Source organism: Ursus arctos, unplaced genomic scaffold, assembly GCF_023065955.2.
Source record: "Ursus arctos isolate Adak ecotype North America unplaced genomic scaffold, UrsArc2.0 scaffold_12, whole genome shotgun sequence".
Lineage (NCBI taxonomy): Eukaryota > Metazoa > Chordata > Mammalia > Carnivora > Ursidae > Ursus > Ursus arctos.
The window spans coordinates 14296340-14317821 of NW_026622786.1; the positions used below are offsets into that span (position 1 = coordinate 14296340).

Consider the following 21482-nt stretch of genomic DNA (forward strand, 5'->3'; position numbering starts at 1 on the left):
GTGAGGGTAACTGGACATGCAGGCCTGGGGCTCATGAAAGAGATCTAGATTTGTGTGGTAGACAGTCCTAGTTCTTGCCCACAACCAGGTCTCCTCTCCTTCTGGCTCAGAGCCTCTCCTGTGGTTGGGTGGTGCCATGAGACTCATTGTGGCCAACGGCCTATGTAGGGAAGTGTTGTAGTCCCTTTGAGTTGAAGCATTTAATTGCTGAAGTAAAACCTTCTCTGACCCCTCCTCCTGCAGGGCAATCATGATTTTGTGGTGAGAAGGTAAGGCTGAAGGCTCTAAAGCCAGATCACTGTGTCATCACATAGAGGACAGTTTCTCCAGGGGGTCACTTGGACCTGTGGTGGATTCTTCATGAGCAAAAAATAAGCTTTTCCATGTTACACGAAATCTGGGGATAGTTTGTCTCACTTAACCTATCCTGCCTAATACAATCTGAGATATAGATGAGAAAGTCATCAGCATACATGTGACAGTAGAAGCCATGGGAATGGCTAAGATTGTCCAGGTACAGTCTGTAGAGTGGGAATAAAAATTCCTAGGACAGAACACTGAGGAACACCAATGCTTAAGAGGGAGGCAGACAGTTGTCACCTACAGAAATTGAGAGGAAGCAGTGATAGCAAACACACACTATAGGAAGCCAGGAACGAAAGGAAGGAAGGAAAGCTGTGGCCAACAGCACCAGATGTGCCAAGAGGGAGGCCCAGTAACACGAGGACTGCAAAGAGTGGACTAGATCTGGAAATGGAGGGATCGTGATCTTTTCTGTGAATGCAGTTTAGGGTGTGGCAGTGGTGGAGAAAAAGACTTCGGTGGGTTGATGAAGACAAATCCCAGGACATAGAACAGACTGGATCTTTAAAGAGATCCTCTTGTTAAAGAACACCAACCAACACTGGATAAAACATTTTAAACACCAGAATTGAAAAAATATGTGGCTGAACTGGATGTCGGAAATCCTCAAAGAAAGGAAGAATGTTGACTGAGACCTGGAGCTGGTGTTTGCTCTGGAAATAGCTGCTAATTTTTGTTGGCCCAGAGCTAGGGTCGAAAGGCCATGTGCATGAGGTCAGGAAACCAAATCTAAAGCCTGCACAAAGGGGGGGATTTGCATCAGACCCTCTGAAAGGAGACCCACAGTGAGTACATTACGAAAAAAGCCATGCCACAGATGGAAATGTTAAGGATCCTTGTACTAACTTTCAACAGCAGCATAACAAATGATCACACATTTCAAGGCCTAAGAAAGTCCACATTTATTATATCTTAGTGTCTGTGGGTTAGAGCTTGTGGGTATAGCTTACCAGGGTTCTCTGCTTAGGGTCTTACCAGGGTGCAGTGAAGGTACTGGCTGGGCCCTGGTTTCATCAGAGGCTTGACTGGGGGAAGATCCACTTCCAAATTCCATTTGTCACATGAATTCATTTCCTTTCGGCTGTATGACTGAGGGCCTCGGCTTCTTACTGCCTGTCTGCTGGTATCTGCTCTTGGGGTCGAAGAAGCTGCCTGCCATTCCCTGCCCGTGGCCCTGTTCATAGGTAGCTCACAACATGGCAGTCAGCCTCATTAAGGCCAGCAGGAGAGTCTTGCCAGGCTGCTAGGATGGTCTTACACAGTGTAATGTAGCAGTGGGAGTGACTTCTCATCACCTTTGCCACGTAAAGTAACCCAATGGAGGGAGTGGCAACATATCACCTTTTATACTGTGTTCATTAGATGCAAGTCACAGATTCCATCTGTGCTCCGGGCAGGCGGGAGGTTTACTGAGGGCAGACACTGAGGCGCAGTGTAGAATTCTGCCTGTCACACTGGCTTATACCAATCTTGGCTCTGGGCAGAGGAGGACAAAGAGAAAAACAAAACAAAACAAAACAGCTTTTCTTTGACGATTCTCTAACCGCAAACCCGACCTCAGGAAGTTTTGGGCCAGATTTTGTACTCCTTGTGGTTCTGTATCTTCTGTTTTTATCATTCATTTCACAATACTTTCTAATTTCTTCTTTGATGCATGGATTATTTAGAAATGTATTTCTTAATTTCAAAATACACATGGATTTCCTTATCATTCTGTTAACTTTTAAGCAACAATTGCTCTGTGATCAGCAAAAATAGTATTTATTATTTCAATCCTTTAAAATCTGTTGAGGCATGCCTTGAGTGTTATTTCATATGTACCTGAAAAGAATGTGTAGCCTGTGGTTATTGGGAGTAGTGTTCTCTACATTTCTATTAAGTACAGTTTGTTGTTTTGTTTGAATTCTATATCCTAGCTGCTTACGAATTTTTAGTCTCTGATAGAATTATGAATTTGTCTACCTCTACATAAAAATATTTCAATCTCTGGGGGCGCCTGGGTGGCACAGCGGTTAAGTGTCTGCCTTCGGCTCAGGGCGGGATCCCAGCATTATGGGATCGAGCCCCACATCAGGCTCCTCCGTTATGAGCCTGCTTCTTCCTCTCCCACTCCCCCTGCTTGTGTTCCCTCTCTCGCTGGCTGTCTCTATCTGTGTCAAATAAATAAATAAAATCTTTTAAAAAAAATATTTCAATCTCCCAAGAGTTTATATTTACACTTACAATGTTCACTTAGGTTTACTCACATCCTTAACAGCTATGTTTTTCTTCCATTTTCCCCATTTCTGGCATTTTCCATGGGATCATCTTCCTTGTCTTAAAAATACCTTTTAGTCTGGGGTGCCTGGGTGGCTCAGTTGCTAAGCATCTGCCTTTGGCTCAGGGCCTGATCCCAGCGTTCTGGGATTGAGCCCCGCATCCAGCTCCCTGCTCAGCGGGAAGCCTGCTTCTCCCTCTCCCACTCCCCCTGCTTGTGTTCCCTCTCTTGCTGGCTGTCTCTCTGTCAAATAAATAAAATCTTAAAAAAAAATACCTTTTAGTCTTTCAATTAAATGCCACTGGTTGCTAACTCATTTTTAGTTCTCTCAAAATCTCTTTTATTCTTAAAAGATATTTTTACTGCTATAGAATTCTTGTTAGGTATTCCCCTCCCCACCCCCACCCCATATCAACCATTTCGTGTCATGATCTTCTGGCCATAAGCTCTTTAAATATTCCCTCTATCTCATTTTCTTTGGGGATTCCAACTACATATTAGACCTTATTGAATCTTGTCTCCTACTCTCCATTTGGTATTTTTCATCTTTTTGTCTCTCTCTTCCTCCTTCCAGATATTCTAAGTTATTTCCAGTTCATCATTGCTCCCATCACCTTTGTCTAATCTGCTATTGACAATGGCCAACTGAGCTAATTTTTCTATGTAATTTTTTTCGGTTCTAGAATTTGTATTTTTTAAATTTTCTGTCTTTTAAAAGTACTTCTGGTTCTGTCAGCATTTTCAAACTTGACTTTTATCTGCTTGAGTACAGTAAGCATAATTAGTTTATGGATTTATTTAGTTATTGCTTACAGTATCTTATCTCCTAATCATCTGATTATCTTTTGCTGTAAAGTTGGGCTTGAAAAATCATTTGTAGAAGAAATGTAAGACTAGGATCATGTTTTGTTCCTCCAAACGAGGTTTCTTATATTGCTTTTGTCAGGGACCTGGGGGCACCAGCAATCTGGGATCACCTTAATCCAAGTTCAGGGCTGAGTGTTCACGGAGTCGTCTGCTCACAGCAGGGCGCTGGCCATGGAAGGGCTGTTTTTTGTCTTCACCTTTACTCCAAGAGCGGCTGACTATGTGTGTGTTGGTGGTGGGCAGTGGTGATGTTTACTCGGGTCTCCCTCCTCAGTGGGTCCTGGACTCTATCTTTCATTCCTGTAGCCTTGTGAGGTCACCAAAAGAATAGTTTAATCTCTTGGCCATCTCTTTCAGATTGGCAAATGCTCCCAGGGCATAAGCGGGCCCACATGCTAAACTCACCTCTTTGAATTTCCATTGTCTCTCAAGTTCTTGGCCTGATGATTTCTCATTACCTCTTGGTGCTTTAATATTCTTTTTTTTTTTTTTTTAAGATTTTATTTATTTATTCGACAGAGATAGAGACAGCCAGCGAGAGAGGGAACACAAGCAGGGGGAGTGGGAGAGGAAGAAGCAGGCTCATAGCGGAGGAGCCTGATGTGGGGCTCGATCCCATAACGCCGGGATCACGCCCTGAGCCGAAGGCAGACGCTTAACCGCTGTGCCACCCAGGCGCCCCGCTCAATTGCATTTTAATCCCAACAACAAAGTTCCAGGAACCTACACATTAATTTTATTTCTTCAACAACAAACAGAAAATTTAAGCAAGGTACATTTTATAATACTAATAAAGAATAGAGAGTTTTTAGAATAAACATTATAAAAGAGGTACCAGACCTTAACAGAGAACATCAAAAAACTTTAATGGAAAACGCTCAAGACCTAATACATGGAGAAACATAATTCTTAATTACTTCCTTTAGTGTAATTTATCTTGTTCCTCTATCTCCTGCAGTTCCTGGAAACTGGAATTTACATCTTAAGCCTCGACAGATTCAAGTTCATTATTTTTGGCTAGATTACATCATAGGTGATATCGTCTACTTTATATTTAATCACATCAGGGAACATTTCTGGTTATCTCACCATGAGGGATGCTAAGAATAACCACTGAATTAGGGTGATTGACTTGATTGGAATGGTCTTCAGATTTTTATCATTGATAATAAATTTTTTTATGCTCACTATAAAACTTATAACAGAAGAATCTAATGTTTCCCTTTTTTTCATTGACATTGTAATCTACTTCTTTTGCTAATACAAAAATACTTCAAATTCAGTTGGACTTTTTCATATCATATACTTAAAAAATAATCAAGATACTCTAATCTGCAGCCGGCACAGCCAACCCCCATGCAGCCGGTTGGTAGGTCCCAAACCACATCTACTACATAGAAATACATTTCTGATCATTTGAAGGTAGACATTTGGAACCGGGGTCTGGAGTTTCACCTCTAGGACCCCTGCTTGGCTTACCACCTCCTCTGGTTGCTGGCTGGCTTCACTCTGGGTTGACACCATACCCCTTGGGCACAGGTAAACAAATTCCTCCAGCATATCCGTGGCCCCTTGCCCAATGGAAGCAGCATGTGCTCTACACCCAGCTGCTGTGGCTTATGTCCAGGTAGCAGAGCACTCTCCTGGCAATGTTTCAGTGTTGCTGAGTGCACACGGATGTCACTCATCTGGTTCTCTGGTTCTGGGGACTCTGGGGCCTGTTCTCAGACTCTGCTCGGACCAAGTGGCCTGATGAAGAGCCCCAGATGAAGCTGTTCTCAGCCTGAAATCATTGGCCCGAGGGTCAGCCTGGCTGCCCCACATATTAAAGAGCAGTATCTCCTGGCATATTTGCCATCTGTGGCAACCGGTCTGGGAAGCTCTGATTTTGTGCAAAGGCTGCAAACTGGGAAAGTTTAGACGTTTGAGGAACAGCAAAGAAAGGATGGCCAAAGCAGAATGAACAGGGAAAGTGGTAGACGAGGTCAGAGAGATTGCTGGGGACCAGTTCACATAGTACCTTGTAAATAATTGTAAGGATTAGATTCTAAATGTGATGGGGCATTATGAAGTTTTATGCAGAGGAATGACAGGATTCAACTTACATTTTTTAAAGCTCACTCTGGCTGCAGAGGATTGTTAGAAGGGGTGCAAGTGTGACAACAGGGAATTGTAGTAGCCCAAGTGAAACATGGCATTTTGGATTAGGCAGTGGTAGGAGTGGACAGATTTGTGGTAAGTTCTGAGAGCAGAAGTAACAAGACTTGCTGATGAACTGGATAGAAAAGTGATGGGGCGCCTGGGTGGCACAGTGGTTAAGCGTCTGCCTTCGGCTAAGGGCGGGATCCCAGCGTTATGGGATCGAGCCCCACATCAGGCTCTTCCGCTATGAGCCTGCTTCTTCCTCTCCCACTCCCCCTGCTTGTGTTCCCTCTCTCACTGGCTGTCTCTATCTCTGTCAAATAAATAAATAAAATCTTAAAAAAAAAAAAAAGTGAAAGGGTGGGGCGGCTGGGTGGCTCGGTCAGTTAAGTGTCTGCGTTCGGCTCAGGTCATGAACTCAGGGTCCTGAGATCAAGCCCCACATTGTCATCGGGCTCCCTCCCTGCTCAGTGGGGAGTCTGCTTAGTCTGCTTGCCCTCTCCCTCTGTCCTCCTTACCCACCCACCCCCACTTGTGCTTACTGTCTCATAAATAAAACCTTAAAAAAAGAAGTGAAAGGAACTAAGGTTGACTCCTAGTTTTTTGGGCTGACCAACTTGGGTGAATGGTGGTGCCATTATGAGATGGAGAAGATTCAGGGAAGAGCAAGCTGGAAGTGGAGACTAAAACATCTATTTTTAACTTACATTTGAGATGCCTTTGAGGTATCCAATAGGCGTGTAGACAAAACGAGTGAGGGTGAGTAGTGTTTCGGAAATTATTCTATGTGGGTCTATTTCCTCACTGCCTTTCAATCCTTTATCACCACTGTAATCTATCTTTTGTCCCTGCTATTCAGCCAAAACTACTCTAAGAAGGGCCACCAGAGACTTCTAAGCTATTAACTCTAATGGGCACTTTGAGTCCTCTTAATCTCCCTGAAAAAGTGGCTCTTCCGACACGGAACTCTCCATGGTCTTGATTTTTTGACACTGCTCCCTCCTGGTTTCCCTCCAACAACTGGCTATTTCTTCTTTTGAGGAATCCTCTACTATTTCTAAAACACTGATGTTCTTTCATGGCTCTATACTTAGACTTACTCTCTTTCCTGAATCACAGTGAATCACAGTAGCTCCTGTTCCCTTCTCTTTTAAGCAAGAAAGCTGTGACTCACATCGATTGTTCCCTTCTTCCGTATTCTGCACACTCAAGTCCCACTCATATTGCCTTAGTGTTTCTCAATTCCCTCCTTTCCAACCACACTGACGAGGCCTTTAGTTAAGGTCTTCAATGTCTTTTGGTTAGAATGATCCCGCAGCTAAGCTAGCTTTGCCTCTCTCCAAACTGTTTTCTACTGGTGATAGTGCCTTTTCTGAAACAAAAATCTACTTGTCATTCCTCTGCTTAAAACCTTTCACTGGCTCCCCTGTCCTCAGAACAAAATCCAACCGCTAAGCACAGCATTTAAGCAACCCTAATATAACTCCTATTTGTATTTCACTCGAGTAACTTCTTGAGTTTCAAAAATGTTACTCTCGGGGCGCCTGGGTGGTACAGTTGTTAAGCGTCTGCCTTCGGCTCGGGGTGTGATCCCAGTGCTCTGGGATCGAGCCCCACATCAGGCTCCTCCGCTGGGAGCCTGCTTCTTCCTCTCCCACTCCCCCTGCTTGTGTTCCCTCTCTCGCTGGCTGTCTCTCTGTCAAATAAATAAAATCTTAAAAAAAAAAAAAAAGTTACTCTCCTACATCAATGTAGCTTCTCTACAATCACGAATGCTGCTCCTTCTTTCTGGACCCAAACCCTCCCTCTTTTGGCTAACTTCAAGCTCTTTCAAATGCCAGCTCAGCCTTTCTTTTTTCTGACCTGTCACCTTTCTGCTCTCTCCGTTTTACTGGATGTTCATGGACTTCCTGGGATTAGAGCTTTTGCTTTAAGTATTATTCATTCAGATTAACATTTATTAATAGGCTAGCTTTGTGGGGGTTCGTAATGTGTCAAGTAGGTTACACTGTACTACTTTATAGAATTCTCTTCCCTGAATGTTTTGGTTAGAGTGAGCATTCAATTCTTGAGCAAGTTTAGAGGGCAGATGTGAAGCAGAAAACTGTTTAGCAGCTCACACATTTTGTTGTTGATCTGTGGCTCCCCAGTTGTAGCTGGGCCTGCTTAACTTCCCAACCTTTCCTTGGATCACCCTTCAGCTTTCCTAACCTTTGGACAGGGTATATATGAAAAAGGACCTGGGCTTTTCTAGGAGTCAATACCCTCAAAATCCGAGGTAATAAAAATGACAAGGGTTTCAAGTCTGTGCTTGTGATTTCTACTTGTTCCTGTGTCTCCCACTTTACAGACATCTTCCCTTCTTTACTGCCTGCTCTGTGGACTTCAAGCTCCTACATCAGAAACAAAGGTTACAGCCTCAGAGAGCCATGCTTAACCAGCTCCCAGAACAGTGTCAAGTCAAATCCTGTAGAAACCTCTATCCTAGTAGTTCTGCTTCTCTGACTGAATGCTGATAGTTCTATATAAGAAAAACGAGGCTAGTGAGACTACCTGAAATGGTACCTGTCATACTCTTAAAGCACCCATACTAAAGTCTCTACTGTTCACATACTCTGTCTTTCTAGATTTTTAACTTTCTGAGCAGGAATTTTATCTCTGTATGACCAGTACAGGATGGTGCTTAGCACAGACTAGGTATTTCTAAGTCCTTTGTTAAACAAATAATTTGGAACACTTCTGCTGACCCTAGCAAAATCTCTTTAAGTAAGAATAAAGAAATCTGATTTCTATAGCAGACGGATACATTAGCCATCAATAAATACTGACCTGATATCGGCTGTTACATAAATTAAAATCCTAGGAAGTCAGTGAAAACAGCAGTTATCCAAATGGTACATATTTTCAAATTATTTCCTATTATGTATGTTGTCCTTTGTGTACAAGTACATCCTTATAAGTATGGGAGAATTAAATGCAGACAAACCTATGGAAGGGCAGAATTTTCTGACTTATCTGCTGGACTCTTTAGGGTAATTTTATGACACCCTGGGTCCATATTTTCCATAGACATACTACTAAAATAATAAAGCCAATAATGTGATTTGATACACATTTCCTTTAGTTATTTTAAGAATAATGAAAAGCTTTAAAATTTCCTATAACTTGTCAGTTAGCCAGAAATAGCTTATCACTAGATTATCAGTTCAATGACATCTGATTTTTACCCATATGATAAATATTAAAATACTTCAGAATATTATGCAACCTGAAAAACCTAGTTTCAACTATCACTTATAAAGTACGACGGCAGAAGTACTTACAAATTTAAACTGTAACTTGGTAATCGTTAGTCAGCCAACCAATTTTATTAAAAGCAAACTGCTCATTCTCAAGTTATCATGGAACTCAAAATAGAGCAAGAAGGATGAAAAACATCTTGTTGGCCAACAGACTGTTTTAGTTCTCTGACCATATGAAACAAACTTTTCATTTTTAAGAAAGGTTACATGTAATTTCAGTAGACAGCAATACAGAAAGATTTTGTCACATGGACTAGTTTCTCTAGTCAATTGCTTTTAGCTGTCTCCACCGGGATAGATGCGTTTACAGAACTGGCTGTGCTTGGGCCTTCTTTGCAAGCAGCTTTAGATCTGCAATGCACTTGGCAATTGTCTCCTTTTCCTGTGATACGGAAAGAGAAATCTGGTTAGACCTCTCCAAATCACAGAAATAGGTATAAATACTGTAATTCTAAAGGACAGCTCCTACAAGACCTTGAGGTTCCTACAGAATCTCAAGATGACATGACAGACTACTAGGAATTTTATGTACCATAGGGGGGATGCAATTTATTCTAAGCAAATCCAGGATATTAGTTAAAATCTCCGGGCTCACAGCTTTCATGAGTGAAATTTACATAGAATTTGAAGCCAGGCACTCCTGTAACCATATGTCACTGATGTTAGCTTGTATAGCTAATAGCTGCTTGAAAAATAGCAACCTAACAAACATTACTAACACAGAAATGTTAAGAATAAAAATAATTTTCTCTTTTCTTTAGTGTTTTCCCTGTTTCTTATTTATGTTGTTTTTATGTAAAAGATAATCTACTGAAAAAAAATTCATTAAATGTTGGTAGACCCTGTTCTTCTAGTCCTTGATGGTTACACAGAAAATGATCAGAAATGCCTCATACTGTATATAATTGGGAAAGAAGAAATCAAGTCATAATAAAAAAATAATATAAACTTTAAAAAGGAAAACAAATTTAGGTAAGTAAAAAAAACCATTTCTTTTCTGTTCAAGACCAATGAAGTAAGCGGCTGGAAAGAGGAAATGGAGTAGAGATCACGGAATTAGGGAATGGAAGGGACTCAGAAATGGCTTCATCCAGTCTGTTGCAGAGAGAAATGAACTATGTTGGTTAGCGTTTCCCGGGTGTTGGAGCCTGAACACAAGTGTGCCACCATCGGTGTTCTCAACTATCTGCCACTGTCTCTGACAGCGAGAGACCCTTTGGTGACCAAATTCTGAGGAAGAGGAAAGCCACCAGGGTCGTTGTGCAGCGTCTTCCAGGTTACCACTACCCAGAACAATGAACCAGGGCGACCCCAGCGTCTCTAGGCTAAAGATTCCTATCCTAACAGAGCAGCAGCAGAAGCCCGTAAGAGAAACCAATACAACTCCAGAAGTTTCAGAATACCACGCACCTGCTGTGCAGAGATGCTCTGCACCACGTGCTTCTCCACCCAGTTTATCATGTGCTCTTGTTCCTTCTGACGCATCATGTTCTGCACAGAGATGTGATAGTCCAGGCGATTCTTCACCTCCCTGTGCACTCTGTGCAGCCGTTCCCGGTAAGTAAGCTCCAGTGCCATGGCAATGTTATTCTGAAGCAAAATGAAGAATTGATGAAAAACTGCAGAGCTGAAGGACCACTTCCACTCTGTAGATTCTGCCGGTTAGAATACTCCACCACTTTCTTGTATTTTATGCAAAATTATTTTACTTAATACGCATAGATAAGAGACGAATGTGGTAAATAAATTCTAATAGCGTATGGTAAAAATATACTTAAAAGTATATAAAGTTTCCTCCAGTCTGCCCACAGGCCACTATCTTCCTGTATTTCTTGTATTCCCTCCCAGAAACATTCAATAAACAAAATACAGGTATAGACAGGCATGCACACAATACACGCACACATCACTTTTACTAATTATGACATCTAGACCCACCACAATTTTAGGTTACACTGAATTCTACTATACTGGTGTCCCATAATCCAGTTTATTTACCTAAGCTCTATTAATACATTAGATTGCTTCCAAGTTTTTCTACCAGAAATAATGCTGCATCTGTTGTATATGTCTTTGCCCTTATGTATAAATAAATACTGGTTGTAAATGGGGTGCGTGGGTGGCTCAGTTGGTTAAGCATCAGCCTTTGGCTCAGGTCATGATCCCTGGATGGATGCCCAACATCTGGCTCCCTGCTCAGCGGGAAGTCTGCTTCTCCCTCTGTCCCCCCCCACCCCATGCTCACTCGCTCTCTCGCAAGCTCTTCTCTCTCAAATAAAATCTTTAAAATAAATAAATAAGTTAAAAAAATTGCTGTAATAATAACATGTTGAGTACCTACTATATTCTAAAAACTGTGTGTCAATTAAGTCTTATCATCATACCATGGGATAGTTGCTATTTTATATCCATTTTATAGCAAAGAAACTGAAGCAGAAGCTAAGGAATTTGTCCAACGTTACAGAGCTAATAAACTGTGAAGCCAAGATCTGAATACAAGGAGCCAGGCTATAAAGCCCAGGCTCTTAAACTGTGATTAACACTGTCACAATCCAAATGAAGTTGTACCACTTCATTCTCTGCCAGAAACACAAATGCCTATCACCCCAAACCCTGACCAATGGTATTTATAAAACCTTTTACTCTCCGTTCTCATAAGCAGAAAAATAGTAATTCTAATGACATTATCTAAGAACATTTACATATTTAGAAACAATTTACATTTCTTTATTTATGAATGGTCTGTGTCCTAAGCCTAGTTTTCTACTGGGATGTTGGTCTCTCCTTAGGTAACTAACTACCCTTTTGTGTCACATGTAACACACGTATTCTTCCCAGTCTGTCGCTTTGTTTATGCTCATTTTTACATGTAAAACTTTCATGAGATCAATTTAACAACTTCTCCACTTATAGCTTCTCGATTTTTAAAAATTTTTTTTTCCTCTTCCAAGTTTTTATTTAAATTCCAGTTTGTTAGCAGACAGTGTAGTATTAGTTTCAGGTGTAGAATATAGTGATTCAACACTTCATACAACACCCGGTGCTCATCACAGCCAAGTGCACCCCTTAATTCCCATCACTTATTTCACCCATCCTCCCACCCACCTCCCCTCTGGTAACCATCAGTCTGTTCTCTATAGTTAAGAGTCTGTTTCTTGGTTTGCCTCTCTTTTTTCCCCCATGTTCATTTGTTTTGTTATTTAATTCCATGAGTGAAACCATATGGTATTTGTCTTTCTCTGACTTATTTCACTTAGCATAATACTCTCTAGCTCCATCCATGTTGTTGCAAATGGCAAGGTTTCATTTTTCTGCTGGCCCAGCAACACTTTATCATGCGTGCGAGCGTGTGTATACATACCACATCTTCTTGATCCACGGAATTTTTAAAAATTGAGGTGTAATTTAAAATTTTTATAAACTGAGGTATACTTTCAGGTGTTTAACACAGATTCGATATTTCATATACATTTTGAAACAACCACATTAAGTCTAGTCAATATCTGTCACCATACATAAGTTTCTAGATTTTGTTATCTTTATTAGAAAGGCCTTGTCAACTCCAAAGGTATTTTTTTGTGTTCTCTTTTTCCACTTTATGGTTTCGTTTTTACGAAGATCTTTAATTAGTTTGAAATTTATTTTAGTAGAAAGTGAAAGGTAGGGCACCAACCCTGTGTCTACATAGATGCCCACTTCTCTCCCCTCTACAACAGAACTGCCATGTCTACACTGCCTTAGCGTTTAGCTCGATCTCTAGTTCTTCACCGCTGTGCCACCCTGACTTTCTACTCATGCGCCGCACCATCCTATTTACAACTCCTTATAATCTTATAATGGGTTTTCGTATTTGGCAGGACTGTTCCTCATTACTTTTTCCCAAAATATTCCTGGATGTTCTTTTTTTTTTTTTTTAAACTAATAATCAATTTGTCCAAGTTCCAACATCCCCTCCCTCCAGGCTATTAGTATTTTCCTTCTAGGAATGTGTTAAATGTAGAGATTAAAGTAGGGAGAACTGATGTCCTTATAATACTGAGTCTTCCAATCTAAGAACAAGGTTCTTAGACCCTTACACCTCACAAGCATTGCATGAAGTAAAAACTTTGCACATTTCTAGTGAAGTTTACTCGAGGCATCTTTTCCTAGACAGTTTACCCTCTTCCAGTGTATTTTCTGACTGCTATTTGTATATGGAAGGGTACTGATTTTGGTTATTAGATAATAATGGTATACCCAGACACCTGACTAAACTTGGTTATTATTTTAATAATTATGTTGACTCTTAGGTTTTCTAGTTATATAATCAGTTAACCTTCAAATTATGGTAACTGCTTTTTCTTAGTCCTTTCTCTTCTCGAATCCAGCTACTATCTCCAGAATAATACCGAATTAATAAGTGACAGGGATGTTGTTATCTGCTAGTCTGTAATGAGAATCTTTATAGGTTTGCCTGTTAAACAGAGATATTAATCTCAAGTGGCCCTTACTACCTCTAAGTACATTTCTTTAGTCCATTCACCCTCCTGGTCTTCTTTCCCCTAAATCTCTAGTATCTCCTTGACTACTTTCACTCCCATTACTTCCCCAAAATAGCCCTTACCAAGGTTACCAAGAACTTCCATGTTGCTAAATCCATGGAAAATTCTTAGGCCCTTTACTTCTTGACCATAACTAGGATGACTACACATTGGAACTGTCCTTGTTTTCACCGGTTTTTCCCCACCATGTTCTAGTCTTAGGAATTTAAGTACCACCTGTCAGCTTATGACTCCCAAATCTCCAGCATGGAATTCTGGAATTCTCCCCGTAAATTCCAGACTCATATATCCAATGGTCTTTACCTAACAATTCTACTTGGCTAACCTGTAGGCATTTCAAACCAATGCTACATACAAGACCAAAGGCTATCTGCAACAAGGCATTCAGAGTAACCCTTCAAAAGGCAAGTGAGATCGTATTACTCCTCTGCGTAAAGCTTCAATGACTTTCTTATTCAGAGGACAGATCAGAGTCCACAGAGACGCCTATAAGACTTGACCCAGTCTAGCCCCTAACCACTCTCTACTTTGATTTCTTTTCTTACCCATTCTGCTTCAACTACACTGGTCTCTTTACTAGTCCTTGACTACACCAAATAAGCTTCCAGGTTTAGGGCCCTTGTGATTTTTCTTCCCTCTGCTACAATACTATTTCCCCACAAGTCCATGTAGCCTGCCCCAACACTTCTTCAGGTGTCTGTTCAAGTAAGACATTTAGAGGCCTTTCTAGACTGCCCAATAAAAGTAACTCCCTTCTTTTAAAATCTCCTTTCCTAGTTTGTTGTTCTACACAGCATTCATTACCACTGACATTCCTACCTGCTCAATTATTTTTTTCTGTCCTTCTCTCAACCCCAGGCTAGAAGGCAGACTCCATGAAGGCAGACTTTCTTTTATTCCCAAACACCTGCCTTGACCAGAGTTTCCATTCAGGAAGAGCTCAATCAGTAGTCATTAAATTTTTCATAAATAAGTAAAAACGTAAAGACTACCATCTAATTCTTATTAAAGGGCTACATCTTCCAAAGTCAGATTTTGTGTGTATATATCATGTATGAGGAAGCACTCTCTGGTTGAAACCTAAATATGTATATAAAGAGGTTTTAAAGTTTCCTGAGGTTTTTAAACATTTATGTGCTTAAGAATCTTTAGGGATCCATTTTTTAAAATATAGATTCTTAGATAGCCCCTAACAGAGGTTTGACTGCACAAGTCTTGGACTGGGTCCATAAACCTGCACCAAAGAGGACTGATACATACGGTACTAAGACCACACTGAGAAATACTGGCCTAGATCTTTACTATTTCAGATACTTTACCTTGGCATCTCATTTTTCATTTCATACGTGCTTCTGTAACATAAAATTTCAATATAAGGGCATCTCACTGTAAATATCAGGCAGAAAGCAGGGGCTCAAAGTAAATAACAATGTGACTGTTAAAACAAAAATACTTGAGCATATTCCTAGAAATGTTTTAGAAACGAAGTATTTTAGAACCATGGTAGAAAGCTTTACAGCCATTTGAATGTGCTTTGTGAATTGGAACATAAGGTCTCAGACTTCCTCGTAACCAGTATGCCAAGTAAGAGCTCCTCACAGCAGGCATACATGAACCGCACAGCATGTATTTCACCTACAGCCTCAGACAGTGAATACCACTCTTTAGTCAGCCACAATTTAATGACTACTTTCCTTCTCTGTGGATCCAAAATATGTTCTTTTGTAACTTTTATTCTAATTTTAGAGGAACTATTTATCCATTTGATAGATATTAAGTATCTAAATAGCTATAATTGCCAAGCCCCACCCGAATCTCTTTTCTAAATAAAATATGCTCAACATATTCAACCATTTCTCATAAAATTCTAATTTTTATTTTAAATGCACACAAATGAGCAACTTTATTTTCCTCAGGACATTCTGAAACCTACCCTCTGGACGTCAAAAAGGTAATGGCGTTTCTGAACCAGTGCCTGCTGTGACTTCTCCGTATCAATCGCATCCTGGATCTCTTTGATGGAAGCCTGTTTCACCTCTTCTAGTTGGGCAATTTTTTGCTGCAATTATGATTTTACAACAAAGATCAGCAAAAGCATGAAAGGTAACAAAACAGCTTCATTCTATGCTTCCTCAAAGTTATATTCCTCATTTGTAGAAACACCCATGAAGAAACATATGCACATACAGGGAGAAATGCGCAAGTCCTTAAAAATAATTGCTCTTAATTGGTACGCAATATCTTGTTGAATGAACACAAGTATGGAAAAACTGGACAAAGTTTTGTAGATTTAAAAAAATGTATCTCAAATTAGTAACCAACATTAACACTTATAATTTTAATCATCGTAATTAGATTCATTTCTATGTGCTTGTCGCTTAACATTAACGTCAGAAACATCACTTGATGGTACTGATGCTTTTAATACAGTCTAAAATGAGAAATCAGGCTTACAGTTCTTACCTCATTGAGTTTATCAGCAAATTCTCCAATCGAGGCACCATATTTTTTAACTACATAGACCAGCAACCCTATTACTGATATGGCAGAGAAGGTCTCTGCAGTAATCACATATATTTCTTTGGACAGAAAATATAGGATAAGTCCAGTTCCAAGCACATAGGGTCCTAAAAGAAGGAAAAGTTATTTTATGATGGATAGATATACTATACCCGAAAGGAAAGACAGAAAGTTCTACATTTGATTAGTTGAAGATGTTATATGATTTAAAGTAACTGGATTTATAAATAACCCTGCACTGAGGAGCAGTATGGTAGTGTTGAAAAAAAAAACCAAGGATCTGGACTCCAGGAAATCTGACCCTGCAACACAGAAGAAACTGAGCACTATAAATAATCTCTGAGTTTAGTTTCCTCATCTGTAAAACAGGAACAGTACTTTCTTCACACGGCGAATGAAACGGACAAATGATGTGTAGCGTGGCTAGCACAACTGTGTAAGCAATTTGTGCAGCAAAATATACTATTTATTGAATGGGAACACTGGTCAGGATAAAATTTATCCACTCCTGCCTAGTTTTATTGAATAGGAACCTGACACTGGAAATAAGCAAGCAAACAAAAAAACCCTAATAGAAAGTAGTATGTATGTAAATGGATGAATTTGCTATCGGGATTCTCAATTCCTACAGTACCTAGTTATAATGTTTCAAACATAGGTATCTTTTTCTTTAACCAGGCTATGAGTTCTGAAAGGACACAAAACCATGATGTACATTTCTTTAGGATTTTCTGTTGTGCCTCAGAAGATACGGGCGAGGACAAAGCTGCCCCACAAAGGGCAGTATTTTACAGTGTTTCTGAGCAACACAACTACCAAAGGATGTTACAATGTATTACAAGGATAAAAAGCATAACCGTCTCAAATGTATTTTATCCGGTTTCCCATAAAAAGTTTCAACAGCTCTTTTTAAAACTTGCTTCCAACATATAAACTTTAAATTTTAACATAAATTAAAAATTTTACTTGTGAACTTACAAAAAAGCCTATCGTAGGTAACATTTTTATCTCCTATGGGGATGTGAGGCCCCTAATGTTTCTTGCAATTTCAGTTATAGAAATGCTATTTTTGGCCACTCCCCGGAGGGTTAAAAAAAAAAAAAAACCACCTTGGTTCCCAGAGTTCCCTAGTCACAGCAGTAGTTGGAAAAGAAAGGCAGCAGGTGCCGTAAAAGAACACTGAATTGGAGAACCTGTGTTAAAGTCCAACCCAGTCACCAAAGAGAGAATAAATCTCAGCAAATTCTTTATCTTCTAGTTATTCTCGGTAATAAAAAGCTCTTATGGGACTGCTATGAGGATTAAATAATGTAAGTGAAAGCAGACCGCATTATAAAAATTAAGATTTCAGAAGAGCATATGCCTTCTTAAAAGGGAAAAACTGATAAATATGGCCCAATTTCTGTTTTTACTTATATATACAATTTAATAACCTCTACTGTCTTACCTAGCTTTATTTTAATCCATAGCTCTTTCCATTACCTGACAATATATCATACAGCTCCTCATTTCTTTACTATCTGTCCTATGACAGAACGTGTGTTCCGTGACGGCAGCCACCTCGGCTCGCTACTGTATGCTTAGGAGAGTACCTGGCAAGAGCAGGCATTCAGCGCATGTGGTGTATCAAGAAACGCAGACTATGCTATAAGATCAAGTTAAAATCCCAACCACATTTACTTCAAAGACAAGTTAGGGCAACCAAATCACAACTGTTCCACTGAATTACTTCCACAATTTACTTCTGCCTTCATTTTTGTGTATAGGTGGAAGAGATAAGAGACCTACTAAAATCCTAGGTAAACATAAACTACACCATCTAAACATCCTATCAAACAGTGGGCAAATGCTTACCTGTTACGCCAGTTTTAGGATAAAGGAACTGGAAGAATTCTTCGGGGATCAGCCCCAAACGAACTTTTCCTCCATGTTCAGGAAGAGGTGGTACAGGGGCAAGACTTGGCTGCCCTGTGTGGAAGATCCTTGTTGCCTGCAATACCCTATGGGTAGCAATTACACAAAATTAAAGGCTATTCTACAGGTCTTAAAGGTCATCTGTCTAGCACTTTGTATGTTTATTATTAGAATTACAATATAGAACGTAGACTTTGCAGCCAGATTATCTGGGTGTAAATCCTAGACCAGCCACTTGACTTTGAGCACGTAGGTTAAGCTTTTGTAATCACAGATTTCTCTAGGTAAAACGCGAATAAAGAATATGATTTTATAAGGCTGCCGTGAGGATTTTAGGTAAAGTGCTTCGAATGGTGCTAAGCATACAGTAAAGTTCTATGTAAGCAATTAGCTATTATATATCCGCTGTGTTGTGAGCACCTTGACGGCAAGAACTTTGACCTTTTTGAGTGTTCTCTGTGATGGGTGCTACTAACCACTGTGTGAAACAGGCCTTTTTAGTGTTGGGTAGCTCTAATTATGTTCATCTTTAAACTGAACTGCTGTGTACATACTTGAAACGTCTATCCATTAGATCTAATTTTACTTTTCTATGTAACATACACAATGCCTGTGTATTTGGGTTGAACATCTCAGTTCTCTCACAATCCTGACGATCCACAAGTTGCTGTCTGGTTCTGTTTACTACAGTGAGGTATCAGGACCAAACATAATACTCTAAACACAGCGTCACCAATTCATTCATTCTACAAATATGTACTGAGAACTTGCTAATGCCATTACTGAGCTTGAATTATTGTACCGTGGATTTGTCAACTATTCTCCTATTCCAACAGCCCAAGACTGCATTTTTAGCAGTTACAGCGCAGTGATATCTCATTAAAATTCTGATGAAATAAAATCCTCTAGTCTTCTTTATATATGCTGTCAAGCTCAGTCTCCTTCAAATTCTCAGTACGTTTTTGTCCCACACACACCCCCATTCTACCTCTATCCCTTTACAATGTAGGAGTTTTTATTATTTCATTGATTTTGATTTGAAGCTTTTATCTTTTGAAGGTTATTTCTGCCTCCCAATATATTAACTAGTCCACCAACTTTTGTTATTTGAGAATCATACTCAAGATTCTTTTATCTAAATCAGGGTTTCTCAACCTCGTCACTATAGATATTTTTTGTTGCTGTGGAAGGCTGTTCTGTGCACTGCAGAGTGACTAGCCGCATCCCCACGGCCTTTATGCCACTAACTACCAGTCAGCATCCTTCCTCCCACCCAGTAGTGACAACCAAAAATGTCTTCAGACATTGCCAAATGTCCCCTGGAGGGCAACAATGTTCCAGGATGAGGACCACTGATTTATTCTTTTTATTTTTATAAAGATTTTTATTTATTTATTTGACAGAGAACACAAGCAGGGGGAGTGGCAGGCAGAGGGAGAGGGAGTAGCAGGCTCCCCGCTGAGGAGGGAGCCTGATGTGGGGCTCGATCCCAGGACCCCGGGATCATGACCCAAGCCAAAGGCAGATGCTTAACCAAATGAGCCACCCAGGCACCCCTTTGTTTTTATATTTTAAGTAGGTGCCATGCCCAATGTGGAGCCCCACATGGGGCTTGAACTCAAGACCCTGAGTCAAGACCTGAGCTGAGATCAAGAGTCGGCTTTTCACAGCAACAGCAAAGAAGCCAGCATGGCTACAGAGTGAGCCAAAAAGAGAATATAAGGAGATAAATTAAGAGGTAGGAGGAGATCAATTCATGTTGGGCCTTCTAGGTTATGGTAACTTTGGATTTTACTTCATTGGGATGAGGAGCTCTGGAGGGTTTTGTTGGGGTGGGGGGTGTGGGGGACTCATGTAATCCCTAAGTCTACTAGGAGAATGGGCTATAATGGGACAAGAATTGAGAGATACAAGCAGACTAGTTAAGAGACTACTGAAATAGACCAGGTGAAAGTTGAGGGTGGTTCATACTTCAGTAACAGTGGTAGTGGAAGAGTGGTTTTAAGTCCAGATATAATTTGGAGGAAGAGCCCCACTGATGTATTAGATATGGAATGTGAAACAAAGAGAAATCAAGTATGTTCTTTACATCTTACATATGTAATTATTTTACTTATGACTTCTGTTAAAATTGTTTACCTGTCTGTATGGAATCTCTTTTCTTTGTTAAGTTGGAAGCAAGTAGCCTCACTTTACTGCACACACAAAAATTAATTACAGATGGATTAAAAGCCATTTTTGCAAAGCAAAAATAGCTGTCAAATTTTGGCAAGATTTAGAGCTAAGTCTGGAAGCAAAAAGAGAAATTCCGAAAACTAACATGATTTACGTAACATTAAAAACAGATGTCAACACTTAGCACATACTATATATCGACTGCTGTTTTTAGTTTTACAGGAATTAAGTCCTTAGTTATCCTAATCATAATATACTATTATCTCCATTTTGCAGAGGAGGAAACCGAGGTCACACAGCTTGTAAGTGGAGGAACCAGGTGTAACTCTAGCTTGAGAGTCTTCGCTCTAAACCACTATTCTATAGCTGCCTCCCCTTGGAGACGAAAGCAGGTTAGACTTACTCATTTTTCTATCTTTTGTTATGGAAGTGGCAAGATAAATATTTACTGAAACAATGAATGATTTCTCTGACTCTTATGATCTGACAGTAAAAGTCGAAATCTGGGAGAGAGACTAAAAATAACATGCTTCATTACTTTATTTAATAAACTTGCTTTTAGGTATGCAATCTAGAAACTCCCATTCCCGCTGTGGCAGCTAAGTCCAGATGAAGGTCACAAGAGAAAGGGGCGGGGCTTAGAAGACACCAAAACCAGCTTCTAGTTCAGTTAGAACACATCACTTACCCTCTTAGTCTTTGCCATAAGACGGTAAGATAAATATTCCAGGAAGTTACAGGTGCACCAGGGTTTGAATGAAGCTTTAAGCCTTTCAAAATTACCTAAAGAAGGGTAATTTCGGGCCTAAAGCAAAGAGGGGGTTACAGAGAAGTGAAATAAGGTGATAAAACAAGGACGAAAGGAAGTATTATACCCCTCTTACTTACCCTGGACCGAGAAGGGCTGCGTTCTTCAGACAGGGGGCTGCACATGAACAAGGCTCAGGTCAGCAAGGTCAAGGTGAAATCTGGTCTGTCCATTCCTCGGTCCCCGCGGGGCCCGCCCACTAAGGCCATGCACCCCTCTTTCCAGTCCCCCGAGACTGCGCCCCCACGCGCGCCCCTTGCGAGCGGCGCAATTCATTCCCCACTCAGGCCCAAGTCTTGCTGCGCCTTTCTACACCCCCTTTCCTCCCACCCCCTCCAGTAACCCTAGACGCACTCCTTTGCAATCACTCTGATAGCCCGGACCAGGGTCTAGACGTCTCACCCGCTGCGGCGGCCGCAGAACAAACCACCCGGGACAGCATGGTCAAAGAGGGTCCGCGCAGTAGGCTCTGCGTCCCGGTGACCCGAACAAGATATTCTGTCAGGGGCGGGAGCAAGATGGTCGCTCACAAGTCTCGCGAGAAGAGAACAACGTGCCTTCTGTCCACTAACTTTGCCTCTAATTCTTTTTCT

General features: G+C 40.5%; 1 protein-coding gene across 1 annotated transcript; it reads right to left on the minus strand.

Moving 5' to 3' along the window:
* Positions 1-4200: 4200 nt before the first annotated feature.
* On the minus strand, positions 4201-21434 carry ATP5PB (ATP synthase peripheral stalk-membrane subunit b). Its single transcript, XM_026483767.4, has 7 exons — positions 21292-21434; positions 20970-21006; positions 17847-17992; positions 15936-16099; positions 15406-15531; positions 10342-10521; positions 4201-9313 (listed from the first exon to the last, which is right to left on the minus strand). The coding sequence occupies exons 1-7, from the start codon at positions 21329-21331 to the stop codon at positions 9236-9238; spliced, it is 771 nt and encodes a 256-aa protein (XP_026339552.1). The 5' UTR covers positions 21332-21434; the 3' UTR covers positions 4201-9235.
* Positions 21435-21482: the final 48 nt, after the last annotated feature.